General features: G+C 36.3%; 2 protein-coding genes and 1 pseudogene across 12 annotated transcripts in view; all 3 read left to right on the forward strand.

Moving 5' to 3' along the window:
* The window catches only part of NR2C1 (nuclear receptor subfamily 2 group C member 1), a 57,373-nt gene that overhangs the window by 28,035 nt on the left and 5,245 nt on the right, over positions 1–24,093 (forward strand). For 6 of the 11 annotated variants that reach the window (XM_023749951.1, XM_014451736.2, XM_023749957.1 and 3 more), the window contains 5 exons: positions 958–1,079; positions 5,476–5,615; positions 7,661–7,798; positions 8,638–8,743; positions 10,775–11,288. In XM_023749951.1, coding sequence (XP_023605719.1) covers positions 958–1,079; positions 5,476–5,615; positions 7,661–7,798; positions 8,638–8,743; positions 10,775–10,949 — 681 coding nt within the window. In that variant the 3' untranslated portion in view covers positions 10,950–11,288. Of the gene's footprint in view, positions 1–957; positions 1,080–5,475; positions 5,616–7,660; positions 7,799–8,579; positions 8,744–10,774; positions 11,289–18,076; positions 18,183–19,453; positions 19,537–21,934; positions 22,023–24,093 lie in introns of those variants that run through there. The other 5 variants (XM_023749953.1, XM_023749954.1, XM_023749952.1 and 2 more) reach the window with 5 other exon arrangements.
* LOC111824992 lies at positions 5,821–5,944 on the forward strand (annotated as a pseudogene).
* Positions 18,210–24,093, forward strand: part of NDUFA12 (NADH:ubiquinone oxidoreductase subunit A12) — an 11,298-nt gene continuing 5,414 nt past the window's right edge. The window contains exons 1-3 of the mRNA XM_006084131.3: positions 18,210–18,339; positions 19,454–19,536; positions 21,935–22,022. Coding sequence (XP_006084193.1) covers positions 18,254–18,339; positions 19,454–19,536; positions 21,935–22,022 — 257 coding nt within the window. The 5' untranslated portion in view covers positions 18,210–18,253. The remainder of the gene's footprint in view (positions 18,340–19,453; positions 19,537–21,934; positions 22,023–24,093) is intronic.

A 24,093-nucleotide genomic window follows, 5' to 3' on the forward strand; every position in this document is an offset into this window, starting at 1 on the left:
AGGTCACAGCTGTGCCCTTTCTCTGGGAATATGCACTTCGCAGATGGCCTGCTTCAATCAATACTCTCCTGAGCCTATAAGCATTTGAATTTAACTCCATAGCCTAAATGAAAGGAACATTTAACATATACAGGATTGCTCATTAAAGTGAATTTGTTGTATACTATTGTTTAATAAAGAAAGGGAAGGCCGAAACGGGTTTGGCTCAGTGGATAGAGCGTCGGCCTGCGGACTGAAAGGTCCCAGGTTCGATTCCGGTCAAGGGCATGTACCTTGGTTGCGGGCACATCCCCAGGAGGAGATGTGCAGGAGGCAGCTGGTCGATGTTTCTCTCTCATCGATGTTTCTAACTCTATCTCTCTCCCTTCCTCTCTGTAAAAAATCAATAAAATATATTAAAAAAAAAAAAAAAAAGAAAGGGAAGAAATTGTTAGACAAAGACAAAAAGTAACTTTTAAAAACAACCAGAGAGCCTAGCTGGCGTGGCTCAGTGGTTGAACATCAACCTATGAACCAGAAGGTCACAGTTCAATTCCCAATCAGGGCACATGCTAGAGTTATGGCCTCCATCCCCAGAAGGGAATGTATGGGAGGCGGCCAATCAATTATTCTCTCTCATCATTGATATTTCTTTCTCTCCCTCTTCTTTCCTCATTGAATTTAATAAAAGTATATTTTATAAAAATACAACCAGATAATATCATAGTTGGATATTTATTAAGTAGGATTCTGCTTGTCTGAATATTGCTTTGTTAGAAACTATGATCTACTCATTTATTCTAAATCCTATTTTTAGCTGTAAAGTCCAGTGTCTTAGATTATCTCAAGGTTTACCTTTTGGTCAATCTATTAGACTCATGTGTAATAAGTTATGGTTTGCATTTAACTTTTTCAAAGAAATTACACTTTAGGACTGTTGGTCATAAGATAATTTATCTCAATCCCTGTTCACACTAGCTCACCATGCCTTCTCCTATGCCTGAGTACCTGAATGTGCACTATATCGGGGAGTCTGCCTCCAGACTGCTGTTCTTATCGATGCACTGGGCACTTTCTATTCCTTCCTTCCAGGCTTTGGGGTAAGTGTTTTAAAATCTTAAATGTAAATGAGGTTTTGTAGCACAAATGTACATTAAACAAGAACTTTTATTTTGGGAGGATCTGCATTAAAGGAAAAAAAAATGGTACCACATAACTTTAAGTTTTGTCATTGATGTCACAAATCATGGCAACTAGTATTTTTTGTATTATATTTATGTGGAAGAGTATCCATATTTCATGAATTGACTAAGTTAATTTGAAGGGGATATATGCGGTGGAACTGATAAATCATGGCCAGCATTCGTAATAGCCTGTCTCTGAATGACTTAAAGGTAGGGAGCCTATAGGGTTATCCCAGGGTTGTTGTTTTCCTTACACGACTAGTGTTCATCTCAAACATTTTAATAAGGAGCTGAAACTTGTAAGCAGTGAATATGTTTAAAAACAGAAATAATTATGTGTGATTAAGGGGAAAAAAAGAAAGAAAATGTAAACCCCATAGTACCACTATGATAATTTAGAATTTTGTTCTTTCTATTGAATAGCACATCTGTAGTCTGTTCTGAAGTAATCAGATGTTAAAGGAAATGGTTTACTGTAAGAAACCCAAGCTTTGCCTAAAGTTTGCCAGATTTATTTAGATTGCTTTAAAGTAGCTGGTATGAAGAAACAAAGAGACCATGGAATATGTTAATACCATAGTTAGAAAAGTATTATTCTAGTTACAGGACCCTACTCACCAATACGATTTTGTAAACTTTTCACTTTCATATTCTGTAAATCTGTTTTTCCATTTGCCAAATAAGAATAATAACTGAAGAGTCCATGCCCATCCTTTATCCTTAGGGAATATTTAGAATATAACTAAGAAACATATCTGAATTATTACTTGAAGAGGCATATGTAGAACCCCACTGTAATTTGGTTTATTAATCAACGTTGGCTATACCATGCGTTAATATCATGTATTAAGTAATGTATTTAAATAATATAATTACAATAGACTAAGAGCCTGATTTAGAATGATTAACCTTTAAAATGATTGTTAGCTCTTTCTCTCAAAACAACATTTAACTTTAAGAATTTCTCGTCTGTTTTTTAAGAAAAATTAAAATATATTCTACATTTATACATTAGCAGTTTCTTTTAAAGCATTTACTGTAGTTCTCTAAGCTTGTAATTGGCATACTTGTACCTTGAAAAGTAATCTGATGCTGTTTTTTATAATTGGATATCAATTATTATAGTAAAACAACAACAGGAAGGATTTTGGGGGTAGTGATTTGAACTCCTTGAGTTATTTGTAACATACCGATCTTAAGTACTTCTGTTAAATTAAGTGTGATTATCCTATGGAAATAGTCCAAATGTTGAAGAAAGCAAAAATAAAACCTGAGGTTTCTGATTATAACAGTATAATTTTATAGTGGCATCCACATTTCCCTGTGATCTGTATTAAAAATCTGGTTCAGTGTAACAGCCAATCTAACTGATTCTTTACAATTAGACTTACCTACTATTAGTGTAGCTGCTATGTAAGTTCTCTTTATTATCACTAAATAACTTTTAGTTTGAATTAAAAAGATGGATGCCGACTGAGTACTTGTGTTAGTATTTCTATAAAGTACATTATTATAAGTGGAACTGCTGAGTCTAAGAGGTATACCTTTCCATTTTTGCTAGGTGCTACCAAATTGTCCTCCAAAATGATTTGAGACAGTTTACACTCACATCAGCAATGTACAAGAATGAATGCTTATTTTCTCACATCCTCATTAATTCTGGATTTTATCCATCTTTTCTGATAAATGAAAAATAGTATCTTATTATCTTTTAGTTTGTTTGAGATTAAAATTTTTCATTTTCATATGGCGATTAAAACTATTGATTTTCTTTTCATTTAAATTTTACTTTTAAATAAATTTTAAATGGCCAATTTTTTATGGCAAGTAATGCTTCTCAGGTACTGAATGGAAAAGAGTGATCAGCCTGGAGTAAAAATTTCAGCTGAAAAATTTCCAGTGAGAAAAATTACTTTCTATAACTCTGAAGTTGGCAATATAAGCTTTTGTTTGAGTATATTCAATTCTTAAATAAAATGTAATGTCATAAAGAAGTCTATGTGTTTTAACTTGACAAATGATTTTAGTATATAGGTTTGGGTTTAAAGATTATTTGATAGGAAAAGAGTCCATGCCCATAGCTTTTCTAACTCTGTTTTTTCTAAATTCTAACTTCTCCCTGTTCTATATCCCCTGAAATCAGAAATCATTTGCTGAATTTCTTCTATATGCCATCTACTGTGCTGTTGACAGAGATACAGACATGAATAAGCCTTCAGTAAGGTTTTAATCTAGTATAGGAGACAGACTCCAAAACCAATAAATTAGAATACCATGAAATAAGTATAAAATATAAATGAATATGTGACACTGAAGGAGGAATGATGAACTATCTTGGGAGAGGAATGTGGTAAGAGAATTTTTTTTTTTTAAAGTGAGCTCTGAGTTATAGATTAAGGGATAGAAAGGATTTAGCCAGTGAAAGGATATTTAAGAGGGGAGGAGGAGTTACATCAGAGGAATTGAGGCATGGGAGGTTCCCCTGTTCTCTTCCCTTGAAGTTACAAGTTGCATAGCTATGATTCAACAAAGGATTCCCAGCTCATCACACAAGCTCGTCTGAGAGATCCATGAATTAAAACATCTGAAGCATTATTAACCATAGCCAAGACATGGAAACAACCAAAGTATCCTTCAATAGATGACTGGATAAAGAAGATGTACATATATACAATGGAATACTACTCAGCCATAAGAAAAAATGAAATACTGCCATTTGCAACATGGATGGATCTTGAACATATCATGCTAAGCAAAATAAGTCAGACAGAAAAACTCAAGAACCATATGATTTCACTCATGTGGGATATAAAACTGAAACTTAGACACAGACAACAGTATGGTAGTTACCGTAGGGGAAGGAGAGTGGAGAGGTAGTAAAGGGTAAAGGGGGTCAAATAGAGTGACAAAAGGAGACTTGACTTTGGGTGGTGATCGCACAGTGCAATAAACAGATGTATTATAGAATTGTACACTTGAAACATATAATTTTATTAACCAATGTCACCCCAATAAATTTAAAGGAAAAAGTTAATATAACTGCTGACTCATAAAAAGACCATAGTTTGAAATAAAATGTTTAGAAATTTAAAAAACTAAGCGAGGATAGCATTTATTAATCCACTCAACAGTTTTTGAGTACCTACTACATCCTGGTTCTCACCTCAACAAGTTTGGCCCTTGTTCTTCTTAGATTACTTTTCCCCTAGAATTTGTGTGTGTTTTTTTTAAGTTCTTTTCTGTTTTTCTCTACTCAAATGTCAGGCCCTTAGTAAGGCCTTCCCCAGCTACCTTACCTGAACATGGCCCTCCCATCCCCATTTTCTAATGCAGCATCATACTTTATAGTAATGTAGAATTTTTATTGCCTAAAACTAACTTAATGTATATATAATCATATGTATATGTGTATATATTTATATAAAATATTTAAAATGGCGTATTTATTATGTTGCCCTTCTGCTTCATGAAGGCAGACCTAATCCATGTTGTTTGTTGCTGTTTTTCCAATGCTTCCTACAGTGCCTGACTTTTTGTACTTTATGTCATGGCCTGTTCACATAATTCTTACATTTGTGCCTCATAATAACTAGATATAGGTTATAGAGTCTCTGCATTTTATATAGCTAAACAGCCTGAGACTTGGGAGCTTATTTGCCTGATTTCAAATGGATAATAAGTTGATGATCTAGGTTTTAAAACCCTGGTCTCTTGACTCCTATTACTACTTTTTCTATTCTCTCATGCTGAGATTTCTTATTTAGAAATTCAGGAAAAAACTTTTGATCTTTCTTATCCTTCTTACCCCTAGTAAAATCCTTGGTGTCTCATTTATAGAGATAATATCTCATCTGAAACATACTTAAAGAAGAAACCATTTCTCCTAGGAAATTGGTTGTTACCTACCATTAAATAATTTTAATTGCCCGTTTTTTTTAAAAAGAGAGTATTTACCTGCATTAAAGACAAAATAAAACTTGAGAAAAGTTTTTTAAATGCATGCTTTTAATTTTAATATTTTTAAAAACAATCTTTATGCTATCTGTTTCCATGAAATGTGGTATTAAAGCCCCAACTTCTGCAGTTTGAAACTGTTCTTATAAACTGGCTGACTGATTAATGAGCTAGCTAATTAAAGTTCTAAGCCTTTCTCATCAAGTGCTGTCAGGTATACAGAACACAGAATTGATCTAGTTCGTCTTTCTAGAGTAAATTGTACTTCACTAGTATTTTACTATAAAATATATGAGTCAATTGTAAAGTTTATAAAATTATTTTAATAATATCTGATTTGTGTGTGTGTTTTTAATAGGCAGGAAAACAGCATATCATTGGTGAAAGCTTATTGGAATGAACTTTTTACTCTTGGTCTTGCCCAGTGCTGGCAAGTAATGAATGTGGCAACTATATTAGCAACATTTGTCAATTGCCTTCACAGTAGCCTTCAACAAGGTAAAAAGCACTTTATTTCCTTTTCCCAGGATATAAGAGAGGATGTCAGTTTTATAAAGTGTTTTACTATTAAAGTTACATATCTGATGATAATGTTTTAGATGATTTAGATGACAACATTCTTTTTACTTTAGATAATTTTTACATTTTGATAATTTCATTTCATTGACCACCAAAAAAATATTTTTGAATATTTAAATTTGTATGTCCCTGACTTGGATAGAATTGCACCAGATTTGGTGATGCTTGTTTCATGTCAGCCAGGGACCGAGTAACTCCTTGTTTATCCTAGCTTGGCGTTTGGTCTGGTTCATGCCCTGAACACTTAAAAAAAATTTTTGAATTTTAAAATGTTTTAAAGCACAACAAAATTGAAACAAGTATATTTAAGTCTGGTTGGCTATTTCTGACCAGGCCTTGTGAATTTTTGTACTTTGGTATAGGTACCAAGGAATCCAGGGTTAGCTTATATAAAGTTGAGTAAATACTTTAAAATGTATTCTTCCAACCAATTTTTAAGTTACCTTTCTTAATTGTAACTCTTTGAATTCCAAGATCTTTTTTGGTCTCAATTCACCAGGGTATATTCTCTTATTTAAAAAGTACTGAAGAGTCACAAAACAATCCTTCCTCTCTTTTTTCCTTTTCTTGATGCCAAGATAATGACAACTCTCATTCATTTAAGGCAGTGGTTCTCAACCTTCCTAATGCCGTGACCCTTTAATACAGTTCCTCATGTTGTGGTGACCCCCAACCATAAAATTATTTTCATTGCTACTTCATAACTGTAATTTTGCTACTGTTATGAATCGTAATGTAAATATCTGATATGCAGGATGTATTTTCATTGTTACATATTGAACATAATTAAAGCATAGTGATTAATCACAAAAACAATATGTAATTATATATGTGTTTTCCGATGGTCTTAGGCGACCCCTGTGAAAGGGTCGTTTGACCCCCAAAGGGGTTTCGACCCACAGATTGAGAACCACTAATTTAAGGAGTCAGGCAGTCACTGATTTATAAATATTTTACTTCAGAATGACATGTGACTGACCAAAAATGTGCCCCCTCTTCAAATAGAAGCTGTCACTTGCGTTTAGGAATATATAAATTGGGAATTATGTTTTATTTCTTTACCATATTCCATTTCTTACTGTTTTATATGATTTTTAAATTATATGTGTCCTCCTTAAAATTTCATCAGCAGTAGCTCCAGAAAGCAGCACTGCATCCCCATGTTATTTGTGGACTCCTGATCTTGATTGTTTTCTCATAAGTTTGTAATGCATTATATAGCCTACTCTCACTAAAGCTGTAATTGAGTAATCAGATGTGTTTTAAACATATCCCTCCACAGTAAATTTTACTTAGTCTCCTTTGGTTTTGACAATGGTTTTTTTTGCTAAATATTTTTATTTTAGTAGTGTTGTTAACTTTTTTATTTATTATTATTATTTTTATTAATTTCAGAGTGGAAGGGAGAGGGAGAGGGAGAGAGAATCTTTGATCTGCCACCTCCTGCATGCCCCCTACTGGGGATTGAGCCCACAACGTAGGCAGGTGCGGGCAGGTGCCCTCACTGGGATCCAACCATTCCTGGTTCATAGGTCAACGCTCAAACACTGGGCCACACCAGCTGGGCAGTGTCGTTAACTTTTAAAAATCTAGATGATTTTGCTTTTAAAAATCAATATAAGCTTAAATAAAATCCTGTTACCAAATTTGAATATTTTGAATTTCTTTTGCCAGTTTTTCAGATGATTGTCTTTACAGCTTATTTTTTCAAAGGTGTGTCTTGAAAGGAGAAACATTATGTTTAGGGTTTTTTATACTAACAGCTTGTTTTTTTTTTTTCTTGAATGAAGCGTGTCCAAAGATCATTAATTAGTTTCATCTGTACTTGTAGAGAGATTGAATTTGAAACATTTACAGATTGGTTATATTTAACACTGGAAATTAATGGAAAGGAAATATGTTGGATAAAAATAGTCATACATTTTAGCAGAAAATTAGAAGCTTTTGTTTGTTTTTAATTAAAGATAAAATGTCAACAGAAAGAAGAAAATTATTGATGGAGCACATCTTCAAACTCCAGGAGTTTTGCAACAGCATGGTTAAACTCTGTGTTGATGGCTATGAATATGCCTACCTGAAAGCAATAGTGCTCTTCAGTCCAGGTACACAAATAGTGACATCTTATCTAAAATACAATGTTTGAGCTTGTGGTGAAATTGAATCCCTCATACCCTGCTGGTGGGAATATAAAATGATGCAGTTAAAGTGGAAACAAGTGTTCATCAACAAATGAATAAATAAACCAAATGTAATATATGCATACAATGGAATATCAGTCAGCTATAAAATTAAGTTCTTACACATGGATGAACCTTGAAAACAGTATGCTAAGGGAAAGAAGCCAGTCACAAAAGACCACATATTACATAATCCTATTTAAATGGGATGTCTAGAATAGGCAAATTTTACAGACATAAAGTAGGTTAGTATTAGTAATTACCAAGGACTAAGGAGAGGGAAGAATAGGGAGTGACTGAATGGTACAGCATTCTTTTGGAGTGACATAAATGTTCTAAAATTATATTATGGTGATGGTTGCACAGTTCTGTGAATAATCTAAAATAATTGAATTATACACTTTAAATTGGTGAGTTTTATGAATGCTGGACACTTATTTGGATGTGAAAAAAATAAAAGCTAAAACCAGTGAGCAAAATTCCTTCTCCACTTTTGGGATAAACGAAAATAATATCTATTTTAGTAGAACCCCATTGGTCTCATTTTTTATTAGATATTAGAATTTGTGTATGAGATAAAATAGTTTTACAGGCTTTAAAGTACAGTGCCTGGTACTTAGTAATATTTATGGAAAGAGCCACACATATGAAGAGGTTTCATTTTTGACTGAACTGTTCTTCTCATTCCCTTCCACCTCTACTCTAGATGTCTTACTAAATGAACATTCAGAAGCAGGATAACAATATATTCTTTCATGTTGCAGACCATCCAGGCCTAGAAAACATGGAACAGATTGAGAAATTTCAGGAAAAGGCTTATGTGGAATTTCAAGATTATATAACCAGAACATATCCAGATGACACCTACAGGTATCTAGAAGTTAAATGCTATTTAACTATATTAATTTTTAACTTTTTTGTGAATCTATTATTTCATTATTTTATATTTCAAGAGTAAATAAAATGTTCTAGTTAAACTTTGAAATAGTTAATGCTATGAAAAGCAGTATGCATTATTGCATGTAATATTTCATCCATTTCTTGCATTTATATAGAGATGACTTTAGCACACAGAGGTTAAGTAACTTGCTCAAGATCACAATAATTGGCAGAGCCTGACTGGATCCAGGTAGTCTGGCAGTAGTGCCCAAACTCTTTGTTTTAAATAAATAACTTTGAGATTTGGCTTATGATATTTCTAACGTAGACATTTTTAAAAAATATTTTATAAGATCAATTAAATTTTTGAAGGACTGTATTGTAGAGTAAACACAATGCCATCGAAGCCAGAGTACCTAGGTTTGACCTCTGATCTTACCTTATTAGCTGTATGACATTGGGCAAGTAGTTTTTAACTTCTCTGTTTCAGTTTCTTCACCTGTAAAATGGAGATAATAATAGTATCCACATTTTACAATTAGTGTAACGCTTAAATCAGTTAATAATGTAAAGAGCTTAGAACAGTGCCTGTTTCATAGCAAGGGCTATAAAAATGTTTTACTAACGTTATTATTTATTTAATATACTTCAAGCTAGTAAAAGAACATTTCACATATAACAATGTTTTATACGTATTAAATAATAAATGTATAAGCCAGTTCCATCGTGAAAATGAGACTTAGTTAACCAGTTCTCTTATCCTGCTTTCTACCAGTTCTGTGGATGCAACTCAGCTGGTGGGAACAAAAGGAACTGAGTAATTTGAGAAATAGGATACATGGCTATATGAAGGTCACTTAATTCTGGGGCTGCTGGTTTCATTTGGTCTCAAGCATTGGAGTGCAAGGCCTTAGACTAGAGTCGTGGTCGGCAAACTGCGGCTCGAGAGCCACATGCGACTCTTTGGCCCCTTGAGTGTGGCTCTTCCTAAGCCTTAGGAGTACCCTAATTAAGTTATTAACAATGTACCTACCTATATAGTTTAAGTTTAAAAAATTTGGCTCTCAAAAGAAATTTCAATCGTTGTACTGTTGATATTTGGCTCTGTTGACTATTGAGTTTGCCGACCACTGGACTAGAGGCAGGATAAACATTACCACAAGCTTTTTGGAAAGGTGGTTCTTTTGTTGTTGGTTTGTCATGATAATTTTTCAGATTTTTAAAAATGTTTCTAAAGTTGTTTTATGCCTCATTATAAAGTAAGTACAGTATTTACATTTTTTCTTCTTTAGATGTACCGTTGTTGGCTGACTTTTGTTTCATTAGATTCCAGGTGCTTTCACTGATCTTTGGAATTATTTTTGAATTTCTTACATTTCTAGTTACTTAAAAATAACAAATTATCTTTCGATAGCAGTTTTCAATGTATAATGTACTTTCTTTCACACAAGATATCCTGCCAAAATTTAAGAACCTCACTATACAGAAACTGGCAGATATCATTTTAATTTTCACAAAAAAACGGAAGAGAGGCAGGGAGCACATAGCTAGGAGGGCAACTGAATCAAAATGTGAGTCCAGTGATCTTGATTCCATTGTCTTGTGCTTTTCCCAGTAATAACAACCATTGCCTGTTTTACCATTCCCAGTAGTATTTCTTAAAGCAAAATCAAGAAAACTATTATAATTGAGTCTGTATGCCCTGATAACACAAAATATTGCTGTTCTTACAACCTAAAATAAGCTCCTATACCATTTTTAAACGTATAGCTTGAACCGGGGTTTAATGGCATAGCAGTTAAGAGCAAGGCTTGACTCTGAAGTCTGTCAGACTGCACTTATATCCAGTTGTCATACACTCTAAAGCTTGAATTCTAAGGTTTTTATTTCAACTTTTGAAAATTAGATCTTTTATTCAATTAGGCCACAAATAATATACATGCAGAAATTACTCATATTTTTCTACTTACTCTCTCTTTGATTTATAATCTTGTCCCCCTCCCCTTTCTTTTTTGTTTTTAGGTTGTCCAGACTACTACTCAGATTGCCAGCTTTGAGGTTGATGAATGCTACCATCACTGAAGAATTGTTTTTCAAAGGTCTCATTGGCAATGTACGAATTGACAGTGTTATCCCACATATTTTAAAAATGGAACCTGCAGATTATAACTCACAAATAATTGGTCACAGCATATGAAAGCTGAGCACTCAGTGTAAAATTGTTCTTTCTCAGAACACAAGACACCAAATTGAACTCATGGTTTTCCAGGGCACCTGGAAATTTTGACTTTAAAGAATAACCAAAAACCAAGATATTTTTATTTTTACTTTCTTAAGAAGAATTTTCAAAGTGACTGGGCAGGTAGCAGGAATTAGAGTTTCCTTTCCTGTCTTATTTAAGTGAATAAGAAATACTATGAATTTTTTCTTGGTTAAGATGATACCTAAAGCTGTCACCTTTTAACTATCTAAACTAAGATCTCTTATATCTTATTTGGTGAAACAAATAAACTAGTTCTTTGTTTTTTTTTCAGAATTGTGTTCTATTCATGTTTAACTTCATTATGAGCTAGTACAGATACATAATTGTCAGAAATCTCTGAGGATATCCTTGTATTTTACGCTTCTATAATCTTTTAATTACTTTGTCATAAGATTATGGTCAATGGTGTAATGATAACATTAGAACCAGAGGAAATCATAATTGAAGATATATTTTTTTGTCTTCTGTAAATGTTGTGGCACCCATAGCATAGACCACTCATTGCTGGCAATGAGACAGGATATTCATGATCTTAAGACTTGACTTTTTTAGTGGTGTATATTATTAGTTACAAGCACTTTTTATTTATGTATACAGAAAATTTTTTTGAGAATAAGATAAGGTTCATGTTTTAATATTTTCAGTTTACTACAGTGTTTTAAAAGTAGTAGAAACTGGTTGAGCCCAAAATGTTTCAGTATTGCAGAAGAGATCTTACAAGTGTTGCGTTTCCATTGCACAGAAAACATCTGTCCTCTCCCTCTTTCCTGATCCGCATTATATAGTTTCCTGACCCTTTCATGGGTATTAGCCAATTTCTTTTAGGTCATTAGAAATAGTTTGTTAAATAATGGATTTATCATAACCAATCTGTGTTTTCAAGGTGAGTGAAACAATTATTTTAAGGCAGTTAATAGTTTTTAAAAATTAAAATTTTTTAGTATATAAAGCAGTGGTTCTCAACCTTCTGGCCCTTTAAATACAGTTCCTCATGTTGTGACCCAACCATAAAATTATTTTCGTTGCTACTTCATAACTGTAATGTTGCTACTGTTATGAATCGTAATGTAAATACCTGATATGCAGGATGGTCTTAGACAACCCCTGTGAAAGGGTCATTCGACCGCCAAAGGGGTCACGACCCACAGGTTGAGAACCGCTGATAAAGGAATATGCACTGATTTTTCACTATAAAGAGGGGAGGGCTATTTCAGTATGAGCATCAACCTAAAGCCTTGTTATTGCTACAACAAAAGCATTTTAAATTCCTTGGATGTCTTCCAGAGTAATGTTTTCCATAGCAAACCTAATGCTATTAAATATTTATTTGCTCTGATTTCATGATGATTTGTTTTAGTATGTCTATTTGTTGCTTTGTTATAAAAAACAAAATGGAGATTTCATTGTACTCAGAATACTTCTTTTACAAAGACTTTTGTAATAGAAGAGAAGCTGAATTTGGGGAGGCTGTGGATTTTACTAATTACTACTTTATAGTAAATCAAAAGTTTAAAAGTATCACTGTACAGTCTTTACCAACTTACTAAGGGAAATTTTTCCCTACTTAAAACATGATTTTTTTTTTGTCATTAGGTTTATTTATAACATTAGCTGGAGAAAACTGCATTTACTATAAAAATACACAAATGGGAAAATTAGTAGGTTTATACCTTTATAATCCAAAGAAGTAAGCCAAGGATTTAGAAATAATGTAATAATGGTCAATTAACACACATGTTTACTGCAGGTGTTTTTCATGATTAAATTTGTAGTTATATTTGGAAGTGTTTTTAGATCTTTATTAAAATGTGACCTGCATTATAAATTTGTTTCCTGACAGTATATTTGATTTCAGAGTTCTATTTGTTGAGTAGTTACCCTTTGGTTTGTTTGCCACATTATTAAGAAATTTCTAGTAAGATTTATTGAAGTACTTCCAGGAAGGGAAAACATTTCCATATCTATTATTTTAGGATTATAATTCAATTTGAAGACTTCTAGCTAAATATTAGATTGACTATTAATTTATTTTCATGCTCTCCTGAAATCTCAGTAAAATGACAGTAAAGCGGTAAAGTATAACTACATAATGACAAAACAAAAGAGAAGAAATCAAAGGATAAGAGAGTTCAATAAGTTTTTAGAAAACAAAATCCAGGTAGAGAAAGCCAGAATCAAGGACACTCTAATCTGAGTGCCTGCAAAAGGCAATAGGCAATACAGTGAGAAAGACGCCTGTACACCTTGCAGTATCCAGAAAAGATGCTCATTATCTGGAAGATCCAGGTGCAGAGATGGTGCTTGGGACATAAATAAGAAAGAATTGATTGCAAGTCTGTATACAGAATCATTGAACTGTCTTTGTTTATACTTAAGTCAGGCAGTCACTTTCGTTCCACCCCCCTTTTTAAAATATATTTATTTAAAATAATAAATACATACATATACACTCAATGGCCAGATTATTATGACCACCTGACGTTTGTAGGCATATTAGCCATACACTGCATCATATGGGATATGGAAGCCGAAGGCCTGTTCAAACACCTTTGCTGTCTGCAGTTACCAAGATAAATCATCATCTCCAATTTGCACAGGAACACAAGGATTGGACAGTCGAGCATTGGAAAAAAGTCATGTGGTCCGATGAATCACATTTCCAGTTGCATCATGCAGATGGCAGAGTGAGAATTTGGCAGAAACAGCATGAAAGCATGCACCCCACATGCATGAGTACAACCCTTCAAGCTGGTGGGGGCAGTGTTATGGTTTGGGGCATGTTTTCCTGGCATGATTTGGGCCCTTTAATTCATGTGAAGCAATGTCTGAATAGCACAACATACCTAAGTATCGTTGCTAATCAAGTTCATCCTGTCATGTTGATGGCATATCCCAGTGGAGATAGCTTCTTCCAACAAGACAATGCGCCATGCCATGGTGCTCGTATTGTGCAGGAGTGATTTCAAGAACATGAGGGAGACTTTACCTTGCTTAGGTGGCCCCCACAATCACCAGATCTCAATCTAATTGAGCATTTGTGGGACGAAGTTAAAAGAGCCATCAAGCAGCTGGTTCCACAACCATCAAATCTCACAGAACTGGACAGTGCTATTCATCAGGCATGGTGTCAGATTCCTTGCATCACCTTTCAACATCTTGTGGAATCGATGCCAAGAAGAATCGCCGCAGTATTGAAGGCAAAAGGTGGCCCAACGAAGTACTGATGGGATGGTCATAATTTCTGGCCACTCAGTGTGTGTGTGTGTTTTATATATATATATATAGAGAGAGAGAGAGAGAGAGAGACATCAAATGATAAGAGAGAATCATTGATCAGCTGCCTCCTGCATGCCCAACACGGGATTGAGCCCGTAACCTGGGCATGTGCCCTGACTGGGAATGAACCGTGACCTCCTGGTTCATAGGTTGATGCTCAACTCCTAAGCCATGCAAGCCGGACTGCCCCCACCTCCCTTTTCGAGCAGCAAGTCAAAGGTTAATGCTATTTAAAAACTAACTGGAAGATCATAGGACTTATAGGATGCCAGGCATAATAGAAGGCTTGGATTAGATATAGGGTTGAAAATATGGATTAAGCCCTAGCCAGTTGCTCAGTGGTTAGAACATTGGCCAGTGGACTGAGGGATCATGGGTTTGATTCCAATAAGAGCACATACCTTGTACCTCAGTTGCAGGCTCCAATCCCTGTCTCCCCACCCCCCTCAGAGCACATGTGGGAGGCAACCAATCCATGTTTTTCAGTCCCCCCTCCCTTTCACTCTCTAAAAATATCAATGGGAAAAAAAATGCCTCAAGTGAGGACTAAAACAAGAAAATATGGATTAAGTTAAAATCTGCATTCTCAATGTGGGCTCTCTAATTGTGTTTCCAGAATGCTGTTTTCAGAAAAACTACCTCCAGAGAAATGATCTCCAGACACTCACTTTTGCTTGTGTCTAGATAACATGCCTGATTATCACATTATCACTTCCATGAAACCCGCTTTCAAGTCGTGTGTGTGTATACATGGTGTTTTCATTGAACTCTTTAGTGCCTATTAAATAGGAGTGTGGAGCCAGGATCCCCAGATTTAGGGAAAATCTGTAATACCTAAGAATCACACATAGAGCGGGGGGGATATAATGGAGGGATCAGAAAAATACCCTCATTGATATTTTGAAAAGCTAGATGTTATATCCATTAAATGAGAACAGGATGCTTTAAAAAGGGAAAATTGGTGCAAGGAACAGTCCCTGGAAATTAAAAATTATAGCCAAAGCAATTCGTTGGAAGATGAAGTTGAACTCACCCAGAAAGCATAAGAAAAGATAAAGAAATAGAAAATAAGAAAATAACATTAGGGAGTCAAATCAGGAGGTCTTATATTTTAATAGTAAGAGTTTAAGGAAGAGGGGGTTTTAGAGGGGAGAGAAGTATGTAATAAGGCAATAGATATCTTGTGATAGAACTGTTCACTATCTTGACTGTGGTGCCATACAAGAACTTGCAGGTGATAAAACTAGAACTAAATACGCACACACACACAAATGAGTAGAGGTAAAGCTCAGTGGATTGCATTAATGTCAGTATCCTGGTTGTGATGGTATAGTTTGCAAAATGTTATACCATTAAGAGAAACAGAAGTATAAACAGGATAGGATCTCTCTGTATTACCCTATACTGCATGTGACTCTATAACTATCTCAATTTAAAATTTCAAGTAAAGAAAAGGAAAAAAGAACTTTAGGGATATTAGGAAATTATTGCCTAGGCAGTGCTCATCAGTGGCTGCTAAAATGAAAAGTGAAGCAAGCGGACACCATGTGTGTGTCCTGATGGAAGGATATCATCACATAAAATATACTTAACACTCCACCAATCTGGTCAAGCACCTAGATTAATTACTAATATACAGGAAATACAGGGGATAGAAGAATATTAATGAGAGGCGCAATCAACAAAATCCAGACTAAGGGAAATTCTACGGGAGAAACTGCCAGTGTCTTCATCAAATATATTGGAAGGACAAAAAAAGAAGCAGGGGGTGGAAAATGGGAGAAACCTATAGAATAAAAGAAATAAAGATCAACCAGTTACAACATATGGTTGGAAAAACTAAAGGTATTGAGACAGTTGGGGAAATTTGAACCCTCTGAGTATTTAATATTAAGGAATTACTGACTTTTTAATGTGAGATAATGACAATATGATTCTGTTTTTAAGAGTTCTTACATAGAAATATTTCAAATGGATACTTTTAAAAAATAGGAAAACCAAAAGTGCATGAAAATCATAGTTCAACATAAAACAAATTCAAATGTGATTTTGAATTTTGACTAATTAATAGAGTCTAAGAAAATTTGACCCTGATATTTGCAAGTTTTTCCTTTGGGGTTGAAGATTTAATAGTATAAAATTAAATACTTTTCCTGGATCTAGTTATATTACTTGATCCTTTCATGAAATACTGTGCTTCAGTTTTTAAACTCACAGCAATGGAAACTTGCAGTTACAATTCAAGTGTAAATCTTATAAACCTTAATCTTTTGAAAGTAATGATAATGTTGACCTAGAGTCTGAAGAGCAAAGGATGAAAATAGGTGAAGAAAGTGAGGTGCTAAATTTCTCATCTCAAATAGTTGAGAATCAAGAGAAAATGTTCCAAATTGATGGGTCAAGGAATATATAGATTTTTTTAAAAGCATATTGTTTAAAATGAAATAGCCACTGGAAAATTAGGAATAGTGTTTATTTAATAGCCTGCATTATTTAAAATTTTAAATATGCACAGCAGGGCCTGATGTGTGGGATGGAGCATTATGGGTTGGGAGGCTTGGAGTGGCTGGTAGTAACCGGCTGGTAGTAACCGGCTGGTGTCCCTGCTGGCAAAGGTCCAGTGACTTACAGCATCCCCACAGAGGTGGAGATAGCCTATGTCCAGGACAGCTTCCTGACTAATGACATCCTTCATGAGATGCTGCTGGTAGTGGAGTTCTACCAGAGTGCCCCTGACCTGGTGAGGTCCCAGGACTCCTACCTGGACAAGCTGAAGATTTCTCTGGACAGCAGGACACCCAGGGACCAGGGCTTGTGCCACTGCTGGAGCAGGTTTACACATCCTCAAGCAAGGAAGCTAAGGGCACTGCCTCTGAGGATCCAGGAGGCCTCCTGATCAGACTCTGAGCTCCGCCTCACTCCAGGCAGTTCTGGGTGAGGGGGAACGGGTTTAGGGGCTTCATTTGCGACTGTGTTGCTCCGTTCCTGTATGACAGTACATATATAGGGTATCTAAAAAAAAATGTATGCACACTTTGAATATTAATTCCAATGGGTTAAATCTGAAATGAAAGAAACATCAATTGAACTATCAAAAAATTATGTACATATATAAAAAATATAAATTGTACATACGTATTGTACACACATTTACATTTTTAATGCGAGATTGTTAAGGCCCAGCTCTAGGGCCATGCCTAATTCTATGAAAACCTACCCAAGGTTTCCTCCATCTGCCTTTGCATTCCCCTGCCTCATTGGATTATAGCTTACTTTTTGTTACTTATTCTCAAGATTGATCTCTCTAATAGAAGCAGCAATCCTGATTGAAATCTGTATTTCTTTAAATAGATGTGGTCATGTTTAAATTGCATTAGTTTATATGTGTTTATTTTAAAGTAAACTATATATAATGCACAAATTATTTTTGTAATAAATTTAAATACTTGAATTTTAACCTTGAAACTAAATCACCAAATCCTTGAGAGCAGATACTTAATCATATACGTTTCGATTCCTCCTCGCTATTCCTACACAACGCTAGTATGTGTACTCAATATCATTATGAGCTCGATATTGAATTCCTTAATGGCATCTTGTTTCTAAAGAATTTTGGCCCTAGGAAGGATTTTGAAGAAGTCTGAATCAATCATTTGAGATGGGGTCCCCAAAAGAGGAACTTCCACCTGGGGAAGCCTAGTCTAGGTGTTTTCCACCACATATCCCGCCTTCTAAATGCAACTTATATGCATTGGTGAAAGGTTATTGTGCCTTTGCTTCCCAAGGAAACCTAACCGCACTTTCTTCGGAAATGGGAAAGCGGTCGCGCAAGCAAGCGCCGGCTCTGCGCGCATGCGCAGAACGGTGGGAACCTTGTGTGGTAGGCTCCCTGCAAGTGAGCGTTCGCTTCCCCCGGCCGCATTTTAAGCAGCGCACCCGGAAGGCCAGGCCTGCGGGGCAAGATGGAGTTCCTGCAGGTCCTGAGGCGAGGACTGCAGCAAGTCAGCGGCCACAATGGCCTCCGAGGCTGGCTGCGAATGCTCTTCAGGTAGGCGGCGGAGCCATGCGCCCGGCCTCTGGGCTGGACTTGAGCTGGCTGGGCTTTTGGAAAGGGGCGCGGGCTTGGGTCACCTTGGAGAAACCGCAGCTCTGGTCAAGGACAGCCGGCCCAATCTCTGCCTTTCACCCCCGGGCCATAGTCTCTTCCCGGGGTCTCCCAGAGACAGGACCACAGCCAGCTCCAGACACGGCTGGGACGTGGAGGCGAGGGCATCTCGGCTGCCCCCTGCCCTGCTTCCTGGAGCGTAATGAGCGTTGCTAACCACGCACGGTGTGACCTTGGGAACGGTCTTTTTAACCCTTTATTGGCCTTCAGTTTCCTCCTCTGTGCGGTAAGGCGTTGCACAAGGTGATCGTAAAGGTCTCTGCTAGTCCTGACATTCGCTGAATCCGACTAGCAGCATCGTCCGTGGAAGCCGGTTGGAGACCCCGAGTCGAATGACAGCTCGGACATTCATATCATTTTAAGATGATAGACTTTGGCTTCCTGATTTCCTGAAGGTTTTTACTAACTCCAGTGCCTCTGATAGGAGATAAAAGGAGTTTTGTAATTTGCATCTTTATATTTAGTGCAGTTTAAGTATATCGTCTGGGCTAGTTTATCCCGTCTTGTGCTCTTCAGGTGGCACTGGGGACAACAGGAGCGTGTGTTCTAGAGCTGCACCTGGAGGCGAGTGTGCAGCAGTGGGCGGGGTGAGCCTCGAGATGAAGGCTGGAAGTCTACACTAGTGTCCCTCCCCAAGCATCTCCTCTTTTTTCTTTAAAAAAAATATATATATATTTTATTGATTTTTTACAGAAAGGAAGGGAGAGGGATAGAGAGTTAGAAACATCAGTGAGAGAAACATCGATCAGTTGCCTCCTACACACCACCTACTGGGGATGTGTCTGCAACCAAGGTACATGCCCTTGACCGGAATCAAACCTGGGACCTTTTAGTCCGCAGGCCGACGCTCTAGCCACTGAGCCAAACTGGTTAGGGCTCCTCTTTTTTCTTATTGATGCAGCAGCCTTTGTTTCTTAAAGTCGGTATTCTCTACTTATGTTTGTGTTTTGAACAAAGAATCTTTCTAAACTATCTCTTTTCTTTTGGGTATTCACAGGGCAAATGATGTGAGGGTTGGTACATTAGTGGGTGAAGACAAATATGGAAACAAGTACTATGAAGACAACAAGCAGTTTTTTGGTGAGTGCAGTATCGGTATGAGTAACGGGAGTGAGCTTAAATTTTGATTTGACTCTGTTTCCCATAATGTACAAGTAGCTTCTTTAATGAATGTATAAACCTACATACACTCTTTTTTTTTTTTTCATAAAAACCTTGGGCAATTTTCCCATATTAGTTAGTTGGATGTATCTACAGCATTCTTTTTTGTTTGGATATTTGTGTATTTTTATTTAAAAAATTTTTCACAGCATTCTTTTTAATAGCAACACAATATTTCATTGTATAGAAGAACCATTATTTTTTCAAACACTACTATTTTTTTAAAATTTATATATATATATATATATATATATATATATATATATATATATATATATATATATTACTGATTTCAGAGAGGAAGGGAGAGGGAAAGAGAGATAGAAACATCAGTGATGAGAGAGAATCACCAATCAGCTGCCTCCTGCACGCCCCCCCATTGGGGACCGAGCTCGCAAACCAGGCATGTGCCCCTGACCAGAATCAAACCCGGGACCCTTGAGTCCACAGGCCAACGCTCTATACACTGAAGCCAAACACACTTTACTATCAATAGACATTTAGGGTGCCTTCAACTTTTTTTTTTTTTTTTTTTTTTGCTAGAAACAATGCTTCAGTGAACTTGCTAGTACCTACTTTTAATATTCTAAGAATAAATTTCTGTACATGGAATTGCTGAGTCTGAGTATATACATTTTAAATTTTAATATATTTATCTCAAGATTGTTAAGGCCCAGCTCTAGCATCATGGCCTAACTGTATACACCTTCCCCAAGGTTTTCTCCTTCACGTTCCCCTGCCTTATTGGATTACAGCTTACTTTTAGTTATTTATTGTCAAGATTGATCTCTCTAATAGAAGAAGCAAATCCTGGTTGAAATCTGTATTTCTTTATTATTTTTTGAAAAATATATTTTATTGATTTTTTTACAGAGAGGAAGGGAGAGGGATAGAGAGTTAGAAACATCGATGAGAGAGAAACATCAATCAGCTGCCTCCTGCACACTCCCTACTGGGTATGTGCCTGCAACCAACGTACATGTCCTTGACCGGAATCGAACCTGGGACCCTTGAATCCGCAGGCCTACGCTCTATCCACTGAGCCAAACCGGTTAGGGCTAAATCTGTATTTCTTTAAATAGATATGGTCATGTTTAAATTGCATTACTTTATATTTGTTGATTATAAAATAAACTCTATAAAGTAAATGCAGATTACCTTGTGCTTACTGGTTTAAAATCTATTATAGAGTTGAATTCAGTATTCCCTGTGGGTTGGGGCAGTGAGGAAGGGGTAGAAGGAATTGATACTTATTTTGCACTTACATGTCTGATGTTAAAGTAGATGTATATGTGTGATATTTAATTTTCACAGCAACCTTCAAATGAGGTATAAACATTTACTTTTATAGACAAAGAAACTGACTGAGTCTCATAAAATGTACCTAATATTCACAGATAAGTGACAGAATCTTGATTGGAATCCAGGTCTTTGCCCATCTTAAGGACCCAAAATAAATAGTCTTGTACCCCTAGCCAGTTTGGCTCAGTGGATAGAGCATCGGCCCATGGACTAAAGGGCTCCAGGTTTGATTTCGGTCAAGGGTATGTATCTCAGTTACAGGCTTGATCCCCAGACCCCCTCGGGGCATGTGTGGGAGGCAACCAATCAACGTGTCTCTCACACATTGATGTTTCTCTGTCTCTCCCTCCCTTCCACTCTCTCTAAAAATAATAATAATAAAAAATAAAGAAATAGTCTTGTAAATTGTGGCTAGGCCTCCAACTACTCCATAGAAATGTGTTAAACAAGGCTGTAGCCGTATTATTTTGATGACATGAACTGTCCTACTTATTTAACCATCATTTACATAGTTTGCTTATTATGTGTATTCAATGTCTGAAAGGATCTCTGGTAGTCATTTAAAAATATTTATATGGAAACATATAAGCCAAGTATGATTGCTGTGAGCACATTTCTCCTGCCCCATTTGCAGGAGGAGCACTTTCTCTCCTGAATACCCTGGCTGGCTGGGAACACATTCCCCTACCCTCTCCATTGCTTTCTTGGCATGGGTGGAAGCAAGGGTTCTCCCCTGTGGGAAAGGCCTGAGCCCCGCCCACAGAGGAGGTCTTAGTCCCTGTGCAGGGATTTTGCTTTGGCAGCTGCCAGGCTGTTGATAGAAGGTTGCCATACACTTCCTGGAGCTTGCCTTCACCATTACACCCTGGGTGCTATTTCTCTTATGTAAGAGCACATAAAAGTCTTAACTAAAAGGTTGTCTTCTTTGATATTTTGCAATTATGGTTTTTTGTGTTTTCTTTTAAAGTTATCTTTACTTTTTCACATTTTTCTAAATGTTGCTCTTTTCACTCAGGCCGTCACCGGTGGGTTATATATACTACTGAAATGAATGGCAAAAATACATTCTGGGATGTGGATGGAAGCATGGTGCCCCCTGAATGGTAAGCTAAGTCAACATTCTATTTTTTTTTTGGGCTGGGGGGAGATAAGGGGATTTGGCAATGTTTGTTTTATTATACAAATATTTATTAAATAGCTTATTTATTTATAAGGCAGTTAATGGTATTCTGAAAGCATCTGTCTCAGTTATATATTTCATAGTTTTTGTAGGTCAGGAATTTAGATAGTTGCAACCTGTGGATGGCTTATCTCTGCTCCAGGATTTCGGGCCTTAGGTGCAAGGTTTAAAAGCTGGATACCACAGCCATCTGAAGACTTCATTCAGTGTTTGGAAGTTGATGTTGACTGTCAGTTGGGGGCATAGCTGGGGCTTCCTCAGGCAAGTGCTGAGAGAGAGAGAGAGAGAGAGAGAGAGAGAGAGAGAGAGAGAGGCCTTGTTCACACTTAGTCTTAGAGATCGCTCAGTATCAGTTTCTCATTTCATTGGTTGAAGCAATTAGATAATTCTGCCCAAGTTTAATGGGAGAGACCATAGACCCTATTTCTTGATGGAGGTGTGACAACACATTATTTGTGGGGATATATAGTGGTGTAGCTGTTTTATGGGGAAAAACAATATTCCACAGTAACACCTGGCTGTGGGTGAAGGGAAAAGCAAAAAGAACTCTGCCGCTAATCTTTGGCAGCTCGACCTTAAGCAAGTTTCTTAATCTCTCTGGGACTTAGTTTTCTCACCTGTAAAATGAGAACCCCAAATTCCTTAGATCTCTAAAAACTGATTTTTATAACTATAAACTATATAACCATTTTGAAATGAAATTCTAATGCTTTTACTTAAATTGCCAAATATTAAATATTTCAAAACAAAGTACTGATTTTGGAGGTCAATTCCTCCCAGTGATACCTACAACAATCAAAGCTTAACTACAACCAGACTGTGCACAAAGCCCACAAAGGGGTGCACCAAGAGTGTCCACCTCAGGTAATTGGGGAGGCTGATCCACCGGGCCTTATAGGACACCTAACACAGAAAGCCACTCTATCAACACAGGGAAGCATAAAAAATGCGGAGACAAAGAAACAGGTCACAAATGACAGAAATGGAGGAAAGCAAACTACTGGATATAGAGTTCAAAACCACACTTTTAAGGTTTTTCAAGAATTTTCTAGAAACCACCGATAAATTTAGTGAGACCCTCAAGAAATCCAGTGAGACTGCCGATAAATTTAGTGAGACCCTTGAGGTTATGAAAAAGGACCAACTAGAAATTAAGCATGCACTGTCTGAAATAAAGGATATTATGCAGAGTTCCAACAGCAGACTAGAGGATCACAAAAATCAAGTCAAAGATTTGAAATACGAAGAAGCAAAAATCACCCAACCGGAAAAACAAAAAGAAAAAAGAATCCAAAAATATGAAGATAGTGTAAGGAGCCTCTGGAACAACTTCAAGTGTACCAACATCCGAATTATGGGGGTGCCAGAAGAAGAGAGAGAGCAAGATATTGAAAACCTATTTGAAGAAATAATGACAGAAAACTTCCCCTACCTGGTGAAAGAAATAGACTTACAAGTCCAGGAAGCGCAGAGAACCCCAAACAAAAGGAATCCAAAGAGGACCACACCAAGACACATCATAATTAAAATGCCAAGAGCAAAAGACAAAGAGAGTATCCTAAAAGCAGCAAGAGAAAGACAGTCAGTTACCTACAAGGGAGTACCCATACGACTGCCAGCTGATTTCTCAACAGAAACTATGCAGGCCAGAAGGGAGTGGCAAGAAATATTCAAAGTGATGAATAGCAAGAACCTACAACCTAGATTACTTGACCCAGCAAAGCTATCATTCAGAATTGAAGGTCAGATAAAGAGCTTCACAGATAAGGAAAAGCTAAAGGAGTTCATCACCACCAAACCAGTATTATATGAAATGCTGAAAGGTATCCTTTAAGAAGAGGAAGAAGAAGAAAAAGGTAAAGATACAAATTATGAACAACAAATACATATCTATCAACAAGTGAATCTAAAAATCAAGTGAATAAATAATCTGATGAACAGAATAAACCGGTGAATATAATAGAATCAAAGTCATAGAAAGGGAGTGGACTGAC

Source organism: Myotis lucifugus, unplaced genomic scaffold (assembly GCF_000147115.1).
Source record: "Myotis lucifugus unplaced genomic scaffold, Myoluc2.0 scaffold_10, whole genome shotgun sequence".
NCBI lineage: Eukaryota > Metazoa > Chordata > Mammalia > Chiroptera > Vespertilionidae > Myotis > Myotis lucifugus.